Source organism: Conger conger, chromosome 1 (assembly GCF_963514075.1).
Source record: "Conger conger chromosome 1, fConCon1.1, whole genome shotgun sequence".
NCBI lineage: Eukaryota > Metazoa > Chordata > Actinopteri > Anguilliformes > Congridae > Conger > Conger conger.
This window is the reverse complement of record NC_083760.1, coordinates 27,453,535-27,469,389: the sequence shown is the minus strand read 5'-3', so window position 1 is coordinate 27,469,389 and position 15,855 is coordinate 27,453,535. Positions and strand designations below refer to the sequence as shown.

The window sequence follows — 15,855 nt, the reverse complement described above, 5'->3', positions numbered from 1 at the left end:
GGTCCGAGTTTGTTGCCACGTGAATTGTTAATATGACAAATGCGTTTAATGACAACAGACACGCCCTGATATATACTGCTGGAGTCGTTCTGACTGCACTCGGATTGGGATTTGGATATATATTTTTGAAAAAAACAAAAAAGCTTACTCGTGTAGGAGTAGTGTCGCAACTTGTTATCTACCCAATTAAATCTGGGAAAGGAGTAAGTGTGAACACAGCTGAATGTCTAGAAATGGGTTTGAAATGCGGCCAACTAAAGGACCGGTAAGTAGATTATTTACTAAATGAGGCGCACATTCCAGCATCCTCGAAGCGATAGGTTTGCAAGCACTGTGCATTTACAAAAACCAAGCACAGAATAAACGTTCAGGGTTGGAAACAGTCCATAACACTGGTCTACGTTGATTCTAAACAGTTTACACTTTGCAGTGTACACGTGGGAGAGGGAGGGGTATGTTGTGTAACGTTTTTACCGAATGTGTTTTTTTCAGTCACGGACGAGTAAACACGTCTAAACACTTTTATTTTCAAAATTAAATTTCAACCACAAAAATGGGAAAAAATGGAATTCAAGTTATTTTTCATAATCAGCATAAAAAATACTATATTAAATATACATTTTTTTAAATCGTCTGAAAATGACAGGTTTTTTCCAAAATAATTGGCGGGGAAGGGTTTATCTGTAAAGATCTAACTTATATGGGCGTACAGAATGTATAGGGCAATGCAAAATTCCCGGATCGAAATTAGTCATCTTGAATCGTATATTGGTCATGGCTAAGGCTGGGTGTTTTTCACAGAAAATATTGGCTGAATTCATGGATCATAGTCTTGGCAAAGAAAATCACGGAGAACTGGAAAACAAAATCTGAAGAATCATTGAGTTAAAAAAACGTGTGTATAGAAACTATTAAAATAATATGCGCAACTAGCGACGTTTCAAGAAAACAAACGCGCAGTAGCCGGCTACTAGAATCAAATAGCATGCGAGTAACATGCATAGGCTGGTGCATTTCATTGCAGAAAGGTGCATGCTAGAAATACACTGTGTTCCAAATTATTATGCAAGTTATATTTTTCTCTTATTTTCCTAAATAGTCGATGCAAATGACAGTCAGCATCATTTTCAAGTCATCAACTGTTAGGGTATAATGCCAATGTTATTGAACAAACCTCCCAATGATAACAGTATTTTTTTCAAAAATAAAAAAATTAAAATGCACTGTTCCAAATTATTACGCACAACAGAGTTTCAAAACATTTTATAGGTTGTAAAGAACTGAAAATTGTCATTTGTTGAATTTGCAGCATTAGGAGGTCATATTTACTGAAATTAAAAGTTATTTCAATCAAAAACATCTTAACAGGTCAAGTTACATTTTAACATAGGACCCCTTATTTGATAGCAGTTTCACAATTCTTGCATCCATTGAACTTGTGAGTTTTTGGAGAGTTTCTGCTTGAATTCCTTTGCAGGATGTCAGAATAGCCTCCCAGAGCTGCTGTTTGGATGTGAACTGCCTCCCACCCTCATAGATCTTTTGCTTGAGGATGCTCCAAAGGTTCTCAATAGGGTTGAGGTCAGGAGGATGGGGGCCACACCATGAGTTTCTCTCCTTTTATGCCCATAGCAGCCAATGATGCAGAGGTACTTCTTGCAGCATGAGATGGTGCATTGTCATGCATGAAGATGATTTTGTAACGGAAAGCACGGTTCTTTTTGAACCATGGAAGAAAGTAGTCAGTCAGAAACTCCACATACTTTTCAGAGGTCTTTTTCACACCTTCAGAGACCCCAAAGGGGCCGACCAGCTCTCTCCCCATGATTCCGGCCCAAAACATGACTCCGCCACCTCCTTGCTGTTTGCTGCTTTGTAATGGCATTTTAGCAGCTGCTCTCTTAATCCCATGTTTTTGTCTGGCAGAAACCTTCCTCATTGTGCCTTTATCTGCACAAACCCGTGTGTGCTCTGAATCAGTCACAAATCTCTTAACAGTACGATGATCACACTTAAGTTTTCGTGAAATATCTAAGGTTTTCATACCTTGTCCAAGGCATTGAACTATTACACTCTTTTCGGCAGCAGAGAGATCCTTTTTCTTTCCCATATTGCCTAAAAATGGTGGTCTGCTTAATAATGTGGCGCGTCCTTCTTAAGTAGTTTTTCCTTTAATTGGGCTCACCTGGCAAACTAATTATCACAGGTGTCTGAGATTGATTTCAGTGATCCAAAGAGCCCTGAGACACAATACCATCCATGAGTTTAATTGGAAAAACAAAAAATGTAATCTTTATGACACTTAAATACAATTTCCATAATAATTTGGAACGCGGTGTAGAACGTGGCGTGCATAAATTGCATTTATTAAACCCTCAAGCGACCAACAGACATCAGCTACTGTATACTATACCTAAAAATTGTCAACTTTGTCTGTCAATCTACTTGTCCTCAGTAAATATATACAGTACCATTGTTTTGGGTTTCAGCCGTAAGCTGGGAGGTGATGACATATCAGTCAAAACCAACAGATTCAGCCTATGTAACTTGATCAAGGAATCGTTATAAGAATTCTTTGGGGACTAGATACCAATAAGTTAATACATAACCACAGGTTTCTTTGGCAGGTACAATTGTGTTGAAAATTAGAAGTATTGCATATATATGCATAATTAATATGTCCATTTTATACGTTATGTTATGAACATTTAATCTTATAACTGTAACTGTAAAGTTAGACTTTTGGTTTTTCATCCTGTGGCACATTCGAGGTTGGGGAAAATGTGTAAATGTAGCAATTTTGGGCTGCAGCATGAAGTAGGGGACGTGTGTGGCTCAGTGGCTGTAGAACAATTTAGCAGCAATAAATGCACGGCTGGTGAATATGTATGTCTCACTTAGTTCACAAATAAATATCAGAACAGAGGGTCATTCATTCATTATCCTAACCCGCTTATCCTGAACAGGGTCACAGGGGGGCTGGCGCCTATCGCAGCATACATTGGGCGAAAGGCAGGAACCTGGAGAGGTCACCAGTCCATCGCAGGGCACACACACCATTCGCTCACACACTCATACCTATGGGCAATTTAGACTCTCCAATCAGCCTAACCTGCATGTCTTTGGACTGTGGGAGGAAACCGGAGTACCCGGAGGAAACCCACGCAGACACGGGGAGAACAAGCAAACTCTGCATAGAGAGGCCCCGGCCGACGGGGATTCGAACTAGCGTAGCGTAACTAAGCAACTTAAAAACATGCCAGTGAACAATCAAATTATAGCTACATGGTTGTTGAAGGCATATGATAGGTTATGCAAATGAAAAAGGTAAGTAAAGCAATTCTGTGATAACAAACTATATTTAATTTTCAATATAATCTTAAACTGAGTTCTCATCATGATGGCTTTCTTCTAAACGGGGAATCATCAAAACACGGTCCTTGAGGCCTGAGAATTGCCTCCCTTAACCTGGGAGTCAGGTGTAAAGACAGTCTGGTAGCACTAATTGTTCAGTTAATTACCTGGGAGAAAACCAGGGCTGGTTTTGTATTCAAGGGCCAATGGTTTAGAAGAAGGATGATCCCTCTTCTGAACCATTAGTCCATTATAGAGGTCCATTAGCTGCTGGTGGATGCCCCCGCCTGTGGCAATTGGACTGCGCCCCTGTGTTCTTGCTACAGACAGTGTCGTGTGTGTGGTTGTGTGTTTTCTCTGTAGACAATGGCTTGTGATCACCGAAGACGGGAAACAGGTGACGGGCCGACAAGAACCGCGCCTGGTGCTGGTGACAATGACGAGTGAGGGGGAACATCTGTATCTCAACGGGCCCTCCATGGAGGAACTGAGGATCCCTCTCAATCAAAAAGGCAACCCTGTCTTCAACTGCAGGTATGCAGGCTTGCTGAGCTGAGATTACCTAAACATGCATCTGTAAACATAAAATCATAAAACATATATTTTAATAGCCAGTCAGTCAGTGGAAATGAAAAATGTACGTGCAGTAACTGATACGGTACATTATGGAAATGCAGTATATTTAGCTGTGATCATATTTGTGTTATTAAAATATGAGCAATTATTACAACCTACATATAATATTATTAATATAATTTTTTTAATGGGCAAGCTTCTTATATATAAGTATAGGCTCTTTGTGCATGTTTACCTACTGAATTATTGATATCAAGATGATCTGCTACACAAGAATTCTTATTGATTGCAGGGTGTTTAGTGATGACATTCAGGGCAGAGACTGTGGCGACCAGGCCTCTCTCTGGCTCACCCGCTACCTGGACTCTGGCAAGACTTTCCGCCTTGTGCAATACGAGTCACAAATGACCCCCAGGAGGCCAGTGAAGAAGGTGCCCCTCTTCCCTGCCAGTGAGAAGGCAAGCAATTTTTCAACCAGCATTTTCACATTATAGTTAATGGGGCCAAAGTTTCAGATAAAGGTTATCCTGCAAAATTGTTTTTGGATGAAAATCGAAGGTTTGGGTCAACCTTGCATTTTTATGTATTTTTCTGAAAGGGGTAAACCTCGGTGTTTGAATGGTAAGCTAACTTGTGTGTCTTTTCTTGCTTTGGTGCACTTGACGGGAAGAAGTGTGAGTAAAGTGGTGCAGTTGCTGTGATTGGTCAACAGGTGATGTTCTCGGACATTGCTGCGGTCATGCTCCTGTCCGAGGCCTCGGTGGCTGACCTGAACACAAGACTGGAACGTGACGTCACTGCAGTCCAGTTCAGACCTAATATTGTTGTGAGCGACTGTGGTGCCTTTGCTGAGGTACTTTTTTTTTTAGGTTCTGTTTCCTTTTTGTGTGGAGTGAGATGATACTGTTTCCTCTCTATGTGGAGTGAGATGGCACTGTTTCCTCTCTCTATGTGGAGTGAGATGGCACTGTTTCCTCTCTCTATGTGGAGTGAGATGGCACTGTTTCCTCTCTCTATGTGGAGTGAGTTAGCACTGTTTCCTCTCTCTATGTGGAATGAGATGGCACTGTTTCCTCTCTATGTGGAGTGAGATGGCACTGTTTCCTCTCTCTATGTGGAGTGAGTTAGCACTGTTTCCTCTCTATGTGGAGTGAGATGGCACTTTCCTCTCTATGTGGAGTGAGATGGCACTGTTTCCTCTCTATGTGGAGTGAGATGGCACTGTTTCTGCTCTCTATGTGGAGTGAGATGGCACTGTTTCCTCTCTATGTGGAGTGAGATGGCACTTTCCTCTCTATGTGGAGTGAGATGGCACTGTTTCCGCTCTCTATGTGGAGTGAGATGGCACTGTTTCCTCTCTATGTGGAGTGAGATGATACCGCTTCCTCTCTTTATGTGGAATGAGATGACAGTGTCAGCTGATAATGTTCCGTTCTGTCAGGACTCCTGGGACCAAATCCAGATTGGCAATGTGCAGCTCCAACGAGTCATGTCCTGTGGCAGGTAGGTATCTCAACTCATGTCATTTATTTCATTTATTTCATGTATTATTATTCTTATTTTTATTTATTTTGTCTCTACATTTTCATTGACGGTATTGTGTTTTAATTGTAAACTCGACACACTTGCAAAAGTGGGTGCTTGTCCCTCAATATGTCTTTCCGAGTGTAAATAAAGCTTGATTCAGTCATTTTCTTATTAAAATAAGTAATTTCACTGAGTAATGATGGCAGGTTTGGGACTTCTGTTTTACATGGGTCATTGGATCAACTGTCAACAGAATATATTGAAAATATATATTTCTAAAAAATAAATAAAATATAAATGTGTATCATCTATGAGCTGCAGGGAAACACCGACTGTGACTGTGTGAAAGAGGTTGAGGGAAGGACAGGTTGTGACTGTGACTTCATTCCATCAGGTGTATTTTCACGACTGTCGATCCTGATACAGGCATTATAGACAGGAAACAACCTCTGGAGACTCTCAAGAGGTAAGAACTACTGTTTGTTGAAGGTAAGATAAAGGTATACATAGGTCCAGTCTGTGGGTGTCTAAACACTTTCCATCCTGGGTTGTATGTACAGGAGAAGTTAATGGTTATACCCTTGTAGTTATACATTTGTATAAATGTGTTGACCACTTATTTTCATGGTTACAAAGGAAAATCTTGCTTATCTTATCTTACCTTTTCAAAACTGGAATGAATAAATGATTGGAATGAATGTTTCCATAGTTACCGTCTGTGCAACCCATCAGAGAAGAAAATCTATAAGACCTCCCCGCTGTTTGGACAGTACTTCTGTGTCAAGAGAAGGGGATATTTTCAGGTTGGAGATCCTGTGTACATAATGAGCTGAGCTGCACCATAACCAGGAACCAGGAAATTGGCTTCAGTAGTAACAAGGAAAAAAAGCAGGGTGATATCTGGTGAAATTACTAAAGAGAACAACTGTGTGGCAGGAAAAAAAATGTCAGTAGAGGTTATAGATTGTGTGGATGAATCTCCTGCCATTTCTGTTCAAACACATCATTAAGCATTCTACCTGTTTATGAAAGCTTTGCTCACATGTTCTCGCATTATCATCGTTTATCCTTAATTGTGATCAGTATTAAGTTCACCATTAAGCTCATGAAAATGTACAGTTCAATGCAAATAAGCAGTATGGTGTAAACAGATGAGCCATGTTCAGATTTTTAATAGTTAAACCACAAGTGTGGGTGCTGAATGTTCTACTGTTATGTGTTCATTTGAAAATGATTTATTTTACCATGAAGGGTCAGCTGTTCATTTAACCATTGATTGTAAAACCTAATGTTACAATACATCCATAATGTCACATTTCATGTTTGTCACATCATGTTTCATCTTTAGTTATTGTCTTAGTTACGTTATTGTCATGTCACGTATTATGTTAGTCTAGTCTCGCCATGTTTTTATGTTTTATTTCTGGTTACGTTTCATTGTCATGTCATGTTACGTTTCATGTTTAGTTGTTACGATTTAATTGTTAGTCTTGCCATGTCATGTAATATAGTTTATAGTCATAATTTCGCAAACTTGTTATGTCACGATTTATGTTGTTTCATGTTATGTTGTGCGGAGTTTGCATGTTCTCCCCGTGTCTGCGTGGGTTTCCTCCCACAGTCCAAAGACATGCAGGTTAGACTGATTGGAGAGTCTAAATTGCCCGTAGGTATGAGTGTGTGAGTGAATGGTGTGTGTGCCCTGTGATGGACTGGCAACCTGTCCAGGGTGTATTCCTGCCTTTCGCCCAATGTATGCTGGGATAGGCTCCAGCCCCCCTGCGACCCTGTTCCGGATAAGCAGGTTAAGATAATGGATGGATGGATGTTATGTTGTTCCTTTCATTGTTTAGCGTACACTTTTTTGTGTCTTTCTGCAAACCTTGCATTCCTGCTTTCTCTCTCCCTTTCTGTCGCTCACACCCTAATTGTTTCAATTTCCCTTGTCTTCTTACCAATTTACTAACTTTAGATCAGGATTGGGTAATACTAACATTCTAACCATGTGTTCATGTTTCCTTATGTTTCTTGTGCGTGTCATTTACTAATTTACTAACGCTAGGGCAGGATTGGTTTATTACTAACGACTACCAATTACCTTGTTAACTTGTCAATCCTCCACACCTGATTTCCATTCTCATGCTGCTCTCGAGCTAATTGTCTTCACCTGTCTACACCTGCATATAAAGCTCAGTTTCATATCTTGTCTTTGCAAAATTGTTGCCTCCTGTTTGTCAGTGCAGCTCTTTAGCGGGTTTTGGCAAGCCATTGTCTACCCTTTATGATCCAAGCCTGGTTTTTGACCAAAGATTATTGACTTCTGTTTTGTTGACCATTGCCTGCCTGTACCACGACTTTGCCTGTTGTCTTTGTGCGGAGCAGACTTCGGTCTTGATTCTTGTGCCGTCCGCCTGTACTTCTGCCCCGCTGACAGCTTTCCTGGCTACCAGACTTTTTGCATGGTGCACCGATTACGAGACTGCCTTCTCCCTCAGTACTGTACTTTGGTTTTGGCTGGATTTTACGTGTATGAACATTGCTTGTTTTTTGACTACGTTCACTGGACTCTCCCTGAATAAGCTCTAACGGGACTTTATTACACCCCTGTTTTTTGTGTTTTTTAAATTTTTTGTATTTACTTTTATTTTGTCTGATGACGCGATGCTTTTTGGGACTGTCAATGGAATGGGGCAGAAATGCCTGATTCACACTAAGCAAGACTTGTATGTGCAATTTAGTTTTTATGAATCCAGTATGTTTTGCAAGTAATGCAATAGAAACCCTATGAACCCTGGCTAGTGTCTCACCTTTAAAAACCATTGTCAGTCAATGATATAGTCAAGGTAGTGGCTCAAGCTTGCAATTGTAAGGCCAAATTGTGATGACAAATTACAGTGTTCACTCCTCTGAAGAGTGAAAAGGAACAATGGAAGTACTAGGTTAAATTTAAAGGATAAAGGATTTGGAATTTTGAACATTGACTTGTTGGAGCTCTGGTTCAGGATTTACATTTAGTGGGTAAGGCTGGGCTTAAATAGTTTTAATGTGGCTAATAATAATGGGTGTTGTAGCTTAAACAGGTATTGTGAGTGTACAAGAAGAGGGAGGTACCAAATGCCTTCTGAGGAGCCTATAGAAGGAGGATGAGTGGAAACCCTGAAGTTAAAGGAAAGGCAGGGAAGGAAGAGGAGTTCAAAGGAAAGAGCTCAGGAGCAAGCTGTGATCACAAGTTTAAACTTGCCTTTAATCGGACCAGCTTTGACAACCTGGTATTTGCATACCACTGAGAGAGTACTGGCCTTTCAATTCATAAGCATTATGTTGTCATCAGTCATTTCCCCACTCTTATGTTTGCTCTAATGTGTTATTCTGAATGGTGCATGCTTCTTACAGTGTATCTTACTTAACTCAGGACATTTTTATTGGTGTAATTAGTTATCATAAATTGGTGTGTCTTCTGAATAATTTTCATTTTCCTTGAATGAACTGGACATTTATACCAAATTTAAAAAAATACTGAAAAACCATGTCATTTAAGATGACACTTTCTGGAATTTATTTGTAACAGTGAATAGTCATTAACATTGTACAGGTCTAACAACACACTAACTTCAGGATGAAACATACAGTTCTTAATCTAGAATTACGGATCTGAACCTACAGAAAGATCTGCAGATTGAAATTTAAATAGTTAGTTTTGTTTGTTCATGTATGTAAGAGCTTGCAAAATGTCTACAGTTGATTCTACAAGTGTCAGCTGCATTTGGAATCAGTTTTTGTCCCTCAACATGAGGAACAAAGAAGTGTCAGTGCCAGTAAAGCAGACCATTGTTAGACTGAAAAATCTGAATAAATCAATCAGACTCTAGCTGTGTCAAAGTTAACTGTTTGGTACATTGCTAAGAAGCAGGAATGCACTGGTGAGCTCAGCAGTGGCAAATGACCTGGTAGACCATGGAAGACCAGTGTAATGGATAACTGAAGAATCCTTTGAATGGTAAAGAAAAATACCTTTATAACTTCAACATATCAAGAAGACTTTCTAGGATGTAGGCGTAGATGTGTCAATGATGATCATCAAGAGAAGACTACACCAGCATAAACTCAGAGGGTTCACCACAAGATGCAAACCCCTGGCAAGCTTCAAGAATAGAATGGGCAGATTACAGTTTGCAAAAATATGCATTAAAATACCTGTAGTTCTGGAACAACGTATTATGAACAGATGAAACTAAGATCAACCTGTACCACCAGAGTGATGGAAAGTGGAAAGTATAGAGAAATAAAAACAAGCAGCTCATTATCCAAAGCATACTACCTCATCTGTGAAACATGGTGGTGGCAGTATTGTGGCTTTGGCATGTATTACTGTCTCTGGAACTGGCCCACTTGTGTTCATTGATGATGTCCCTGCTGAATGCCTAAGTATACAGAAACATCTTGTCTGCTCAGATCCAAGCAAATGCCTCAAAACTGATTGGATGACACTAAATTATGCAGCGGGATAATGATCCAAAAAGCATACAAATATCTCTGAACTGTAGTCTGATGGGGTGGCCAGGGAGTGAGGATATTGAATGACAGGATAGTCTTTATTCCTTGTTTATCTGGCACCTGCAGTCTCCCTACTGCAGGTTTGTAAAATCTTTGTAAAGTCTTGCAAGCACAATAGGTATGCAAAAAAAGTGATTTCCGAAGCTTTTTCTTATCGTCTGGTCTTCATTCTTATCTTCATAAAGACAATACATGGTTTTCAAGATACATTCAAAACACATGGCACATGACATATGGAATACCCTGTCATTCAATACTATGGATCATTAACTTCTTCCTCTCAAACACTTCCACAATAGCATCCTCGCATGGCACTGTTACCTCAATGAAGTACACTATCTGCTCTCTCTCGGAGTACAAAACTATATCAGGTCTCAGGGGGGTTGAAAAAACCTGGAGTTGCCAGTTGCCATGTCAGTTACTAATTTCCAGTCCCTTGCCATACTCCATCTACCAATAGTATTTACCCATGCCACCACTGCTATTCTGCCCTTCTCATACGAAACCCACCATACCAATTCTGTTATAAAAAAGATATAAATTAACCATGATACGTTTGCATTCATAAACACCGGCCAAACATTTAATTTATTATGATTCCAGGTGTAGCGACCCTGCATCAAGCTTACCTCACAGCTTGGCAGGGTCCCCTACCTATTGCCTCAGGCTCTGCAAAGTCAGAAGGTTGTCATAGGGGCTCCAATATACTTAATTTAGCTTGCTTCCATAGCCCACAAGTCATGCATCCATTGTCCCTGCTTTACTTGTGAAGTTGCTTTCACGTACCTATTTGACTCTTCTTGCTAACTTATATTAGTAATTACCTGATCCTAGCACAGCCCTCCCCTTTTGCACCTGGCTGACCACATCTCTATGTTCAAGTGCTCTCTGAGCACACTGGACTGCCTCCCTCAGATCCACTTCCTCCCTGTTTTAACTACTGGAGCAGCACTGCATCCATTGAGCTTGCCAGCATCATTTCCCAAGCCGCCTTTGTACACAATTCCTCTACAAGACTAGTCACCCGCAGCTCCAAAATTCCTTTATTGTAAGGGGATCCAACTCCTCCACTTCTAACCTTACAACACCCAATTACAGGAGAAAGAAGCACTGGGTGCCATAAAGACCACATGGTAATACAATCAAGAACAATGGACAAAGAGCTCTTGGTGTCTGGGAATTCTAGATGTGGGGCCATCTCTTGGTCTGTTGATACCCCTCTGTCTGAGAAGACCACTTCTAAAATTGCGTCCTGTGTGAAGAGCTGAATGTTATTTTAAAGGGTATCTGGAATAATGCTTGGCTGTGTACAGCATGAAGAAAGGAAAACATGTCAGAGATGGGTACCATGGTGATGGGAGGTCAGAGTTAAGGTACAGTGCGAAGAGATGAGTCTTCAGACTGCAGTGGAAAATAGGCAGCGAGGGAACAGCTGTCATTACACCAATGTCATTCCACCACTGGGGAGGTGGAGTCTCTTCTCTCTTTCATAGTCCAATAAATACCTAATAAAGTGGTCACTGAGTGTGTTTTGAAGTGATTCAGGATGAGCAACATGCTCAAGGATGAATACCATCTGGGACAGTCTTCCAACCCCAGTTCCCTAACCAGTGACACTACACTGCCACCCCATCAGACCTGAGTTCAAATAGTATTTGTTTTTGAGTATTTCCTGCATTTGACTAAGCTTGCCTGGTGTATTGGAACAAATTAAATGAACCCAGGTCTGCACCCTATACAACTTTTTCAGCAGCAGTGCATTTCAAAGCAGGCTGCATAGGGTCTAAATTCTTTCTCCGATACTTATTATTTCAAAAAGGTTTTAAGAGACCATGTTTTCAGTATTTGGCTTGATTGCTTCCATGTACCCCCAATCCTGAACCCTGTTCAGAACCCAGCCTCACTATGAAACTAGTTGCTAATGGCATGAACACAATTTCCAGTTGCAGGACAGGTGTTATCTAACCCATGGTGAAAAATGTCTTTGATTGTGTGTTTATTGCCTTATTGTGCCACTAGAGGGGGACAAAATCTAAATATAGAGGTTCATATTCCATACAATCGCTTGCAAAAACACATTTCTGTGGTTTTACATATTAAGACATAAGTAACCCTCATCTTCAAGTCCTAACCTTTTGTTTTGATCTGTTACTGTGTGTATGCCATAAATACAATCAGTAGTGTAATATATACCACTTTATTAGGTATTTATTAGACTTATATTTTTGACTTCTTGTTTTTCTGCTGCTGTAACCCATCCACTTCATGGTTTGACATGTTATGTGTTCAGAGACGCTCTTCTGCATGCCACTGTTTTAACACGTGGTTATTTGAGTTACTGTCACCTTCCTGTCAACTTGAACCCATCTGCTTGAACCTTTCTCCTCTCACCTCTCTCATTAACAAAGCATTCTCACCCATAGGACTTCTGGTCGCTGGATGTTTTTTTCTGCTTTACGCACCATTAGAGACTAGTGACTGTTGTGTGTGAAAATCCCAGTAGAGCAGCAGTTTCTGAGATACTCAAACCACCCAATCTAGCACTGGCACATGGTAAAAGACCATGATTGACTCATGAGATATTTGCATTACCGAGCTGGTGTCCAGGTGTACCTAATAAATTGCATGTAATGTAAATTCACCAGGTTACAATTCCCTCGTTCTGCTCCTTTTCCCCTCTCAGGGCTTTGTGTTCTACGCCCCTCGCCTGCGCGTTAATAAGCGCATCCTGGCCCTGTGCATGGGGAACCACGAGCTGTACATGCGCCGCCGTAAGCCCGACACCATCGAGGTGCAGCAGATGAAGGCCCAGGCTCGTGAGGAGAGGCACCAGAGGCAGATGGAGAGGTGGGGGACGGGCGCTTGGCGAGCCCGCTCTGTGTGCGCATGCGTCTGGGTCTGGGGGCCCGTGGGGGCCCGTGCGAAGGCCCCCGGTACTTTCCTTCCCACAGTGACTCCTGGAAGGCAGCTGCTGCCTCCAGCTGCTGCTGCTGGACGGTGAGAAGAAGAAGTGGGAAGCCATGGAAAGGGAGAAGGAACAAATGGAGAGACAAACAGGAGCTGATGATGAGGCTGTGCCAGTTTGAGGAGCAGTCAAAGAAGGCTGAGAAAGGTAGGGATGCGTGTGTGAGAACTACAGTACTGAGTGTCTGTGTTTCTGCATGTGTGAGAGAGCTGCAGTCCTGAGTGTCTGTGTATCTGCATGTGTGAGAGACCTGCAGTCCTGAGTGTCTGTGTATCTGCATGTGTGAGAGAGCTGCGGTACTGCGTGTCTGTGCTTCTGCATGTGTGAGAGAGCTGCAGTACTGAGTGTCTGTGCTTCTGCATGTGTGAGAGAGCTGCAGTACTGAGTGTCTGTGTTTCTGCATGTGTGAGAGAGCTGCGGTACTGAGTGTCTGTGTTTCTGCATGTGTGAGAGAGCTGCAGTCCTGAGTGTCTGTGTATCTGCATGTGTGAGAGAGCTGCAGTCCTGAGTGTCTGTGTATCTGCATGTGTGAGAGAGCTGCGGTACTGCGTGTCTGTGCTTCTGCATGTGTGAGAGCTGCAGTACTGAGTGTCCGTGCTTCTGCATGTGTGAGAGAGCTGCTGTACTGAGTGTCTGTGTTTCTGCATGTGTGAGAGAGTTGCTGTACTGAGTGTCTGTGTTTCTGCATGTGTGAGAGAGCTGCTGTACTGAGTGTCTGTGTATCTGCCTGTGTAAGAGAGCTGCAGTACTGAGTGTCTGTGTTTCTGCATGTGTGAGAGCTGCAGTACTGAGTGTCTGTGTTTCTGCATGTGTGCTTATGCCCCACTCTCTTAAATTCAGACCACAGGTGTTTATGTCTATGTTTATGTTTATGTTTATGTTTATGTTTGCTATTGCAAAATATTTTGGTGTTGATTTCAAGATATTTTTGGGTCTATTGCCTAGAACCACATCTATGGCTCAGCCTCCAAACAGAGGAGAGAGACTTTTAGCTAAAATGCTCTGGTAGCATAGTTTGTGAAATTCATTATGCTATTGATCTTAACATTACATTACATTACATTATTGGCATTTGGCAGATGCTCTTATCCAGAGCGACGTACAACAAAGTGCATACCCATAACCAGGGCAAGTGCGCTGAAAGACCCTAGAGGGAAGTACAATTTGAACTGCTGCCTGTACAACAAAGATAAGGACGAGGGCCAATTATTTTATTTTTATTTTTTTTTTGAACAAAGAAACAAACAAACAACAGAGCAAAAGTGACCAAAGTTAACTATCCAAACACTGTTTACCTAGCCAACTAAAAAATACCGATACACAAAGCAAGTCACAGAGACAACAATTAAGGTTCACAGGGAGGTAGGGAGGGATGGGGAGAGGTGCTGCTTGAAGAGGTGTGTCTTCAGCTTGCGCTTGAAGGTGGGGAGAGATTCTACAGTTCTGACCTCAACGGGGAGTTTGTTCCACCACCGTGGAGCCAGAACAGACAGTAGTCGTGAGCGTGAGGTGGAGGTTTGGAGAGGGGGAGGTGCCAAGCGGCCTGTGGAGGCTGAAAGAAGACCCCCTGGACCCCTGGCAGCAAAGCAGCCCCAAAGTATCAATGATTCAAGTAATTCAGTGTGTCATTATGTGTTTCATATACTTACATATAACTGAGGGTGGCCTGTAGCATAGTGGTTAAGGTACATGACTGGGACCCACAAGGTTAGCGGTTCAATCCCTGGTGTAGCCACAATAAGATCCACACAGCTGTTGAGCCCTTGAGCAAGGCGCTTAACCCTGCATTTCTCCAGGGGAGGATTGTTCCTGCTTAGTCCAATCAACTGTATGTCGCTCTGGATACGAGCGTCTGCCAAATTCCATTATTTTTTAAATTCTTAATAACTATTTGTTAAATCCTGGTAATACACTTCAAGCTGTTTTTTTCAATGCTTATGTAGGTAAAGAATCCCTGGTTTAAGAACAATAAACAATCTAGAAAGTGAGAGATTACATCCATCCATCCATTATCTTAACCCACTCATCCTGAACAGGGTCGCAGGGGAGCTGGAGCCTATCCCAGCATACATTGGGCGAAAGGCAGGAATACACCCTGGACAGGTCGCCAGTCCATCACAGGGCACACACACCATTCACTCACACACTCATACCTATGGGCAATTTAGACTCTCCAATCAGCCTAACCTGCATGTCTTTGGACTGTGGGAGGAAACCAGAGTACCCGGAGGAAACCCACGCAGACACGGGGAGAACATGCAAACACAGAGAGGCCCCGGCCGACGGGGATTCGAACCCAGGACCTCCTTGAGGTGAGGCAGCAGTGCTACCCACTGCACCATCCATGCCGCCCTGAGAGATTACAAATAAACGCAATTTCACAAAATAAAATTTTTTTATTCAGAGCATCGCTAAAACAGATCACATGGCAACATGAATATGGCGGCACGATAGTTGGCAGTAATGCACCTTTGGGGGGAAACACGCAGAACGTTTAGTCCTAGTAGGAAAAGCCTCTCTTACTTCAGAAAAGTTTTTGTTTTAAAGTTATATGTTTTAATATCTCATGATTTCAGAATCAGTGAAAAGAAAAAGCCAGCTAAAGATTATATGTGCTATATAAATGACTGGGAAAAAACACGTTGTAAATGTGGTTGTTGATTACATTGTAGATACTGATAAAGTATAGCTTTTTGCTGATTTAATTCTGGAGCTCAATTTGCCAGTTACCTTATCTCTTAGGATTATTAGTTAAGATTGCTTTCCCAGACAGTATATTTTATTTCTTATCCAAAATTGACCAATGTGAGGATAATGAAGGAGAACATGAGGGTGGGGAACCTTCAGCAAACATGAAGAAGAATCGAGTCCCCCAGATC

At 41.7% G+C, this 15,855-nt stretch overlaps 1 protein-coding gene across 1 annotated transcript; it reads left to right on the top strand.

Moving 5' to 3' along the window:
* Positions 1 to 32: 32 nt before the first annotated feature.
* LOC133122592 (mitochondrial amidoxime-reducing component 1-like) lies at positions 33 to 6,393 on the top strand. The gene is made up of 7 exons (XM_061232682.1): positions 33 to 265; positions 3,718 to 3,888; positions 4,223 to 4,388; positions 4,643 to 4,783; positions 5,372 to 5,433; positions 5,852 to 5,923; positions 6,167 to 6,393. The coding sequence occupies exons 1-7, from the start codon at positions 33 to 35 to the stop codon at positions 6,288 to 6,290; spliced, it is 969 nt and encodes a 322-aa protein (XP_061088666.1). The 3' UTR covers positions 6,291 to 6,393.
* The last annotated feature ends 9,462 nt before the right edge of the window (positions 6,394 to 15,855 follow it).

What these genes read in the sequence shown, in the direction of transcription:
- LOC133122592 (XM_061232682.1), top strand. Translation starts at nt 33, where the DNA reads ATGACAAATGCGTTTAATGACAACAGACACGCCCTGATATATACTGCT. An exon ending in TGCGGCCAACTAAAGGACCG is followed by an intron (nt 266 to 3,717) that starts GTAAGTAGATTA and finishes TTTTCTCTGTAG; the next exon opens with ACAATGGCTTGTGATCACCG. An exon ending in TCTTCCCTGCCAGTGAGAAG is followed by an intron (nt 4,389 to 4,642) that starts GCAAGCAATTTT and finishes ATTGGTCAACAG; the next exon opens with GTGATGTTCTCGGACATTGC.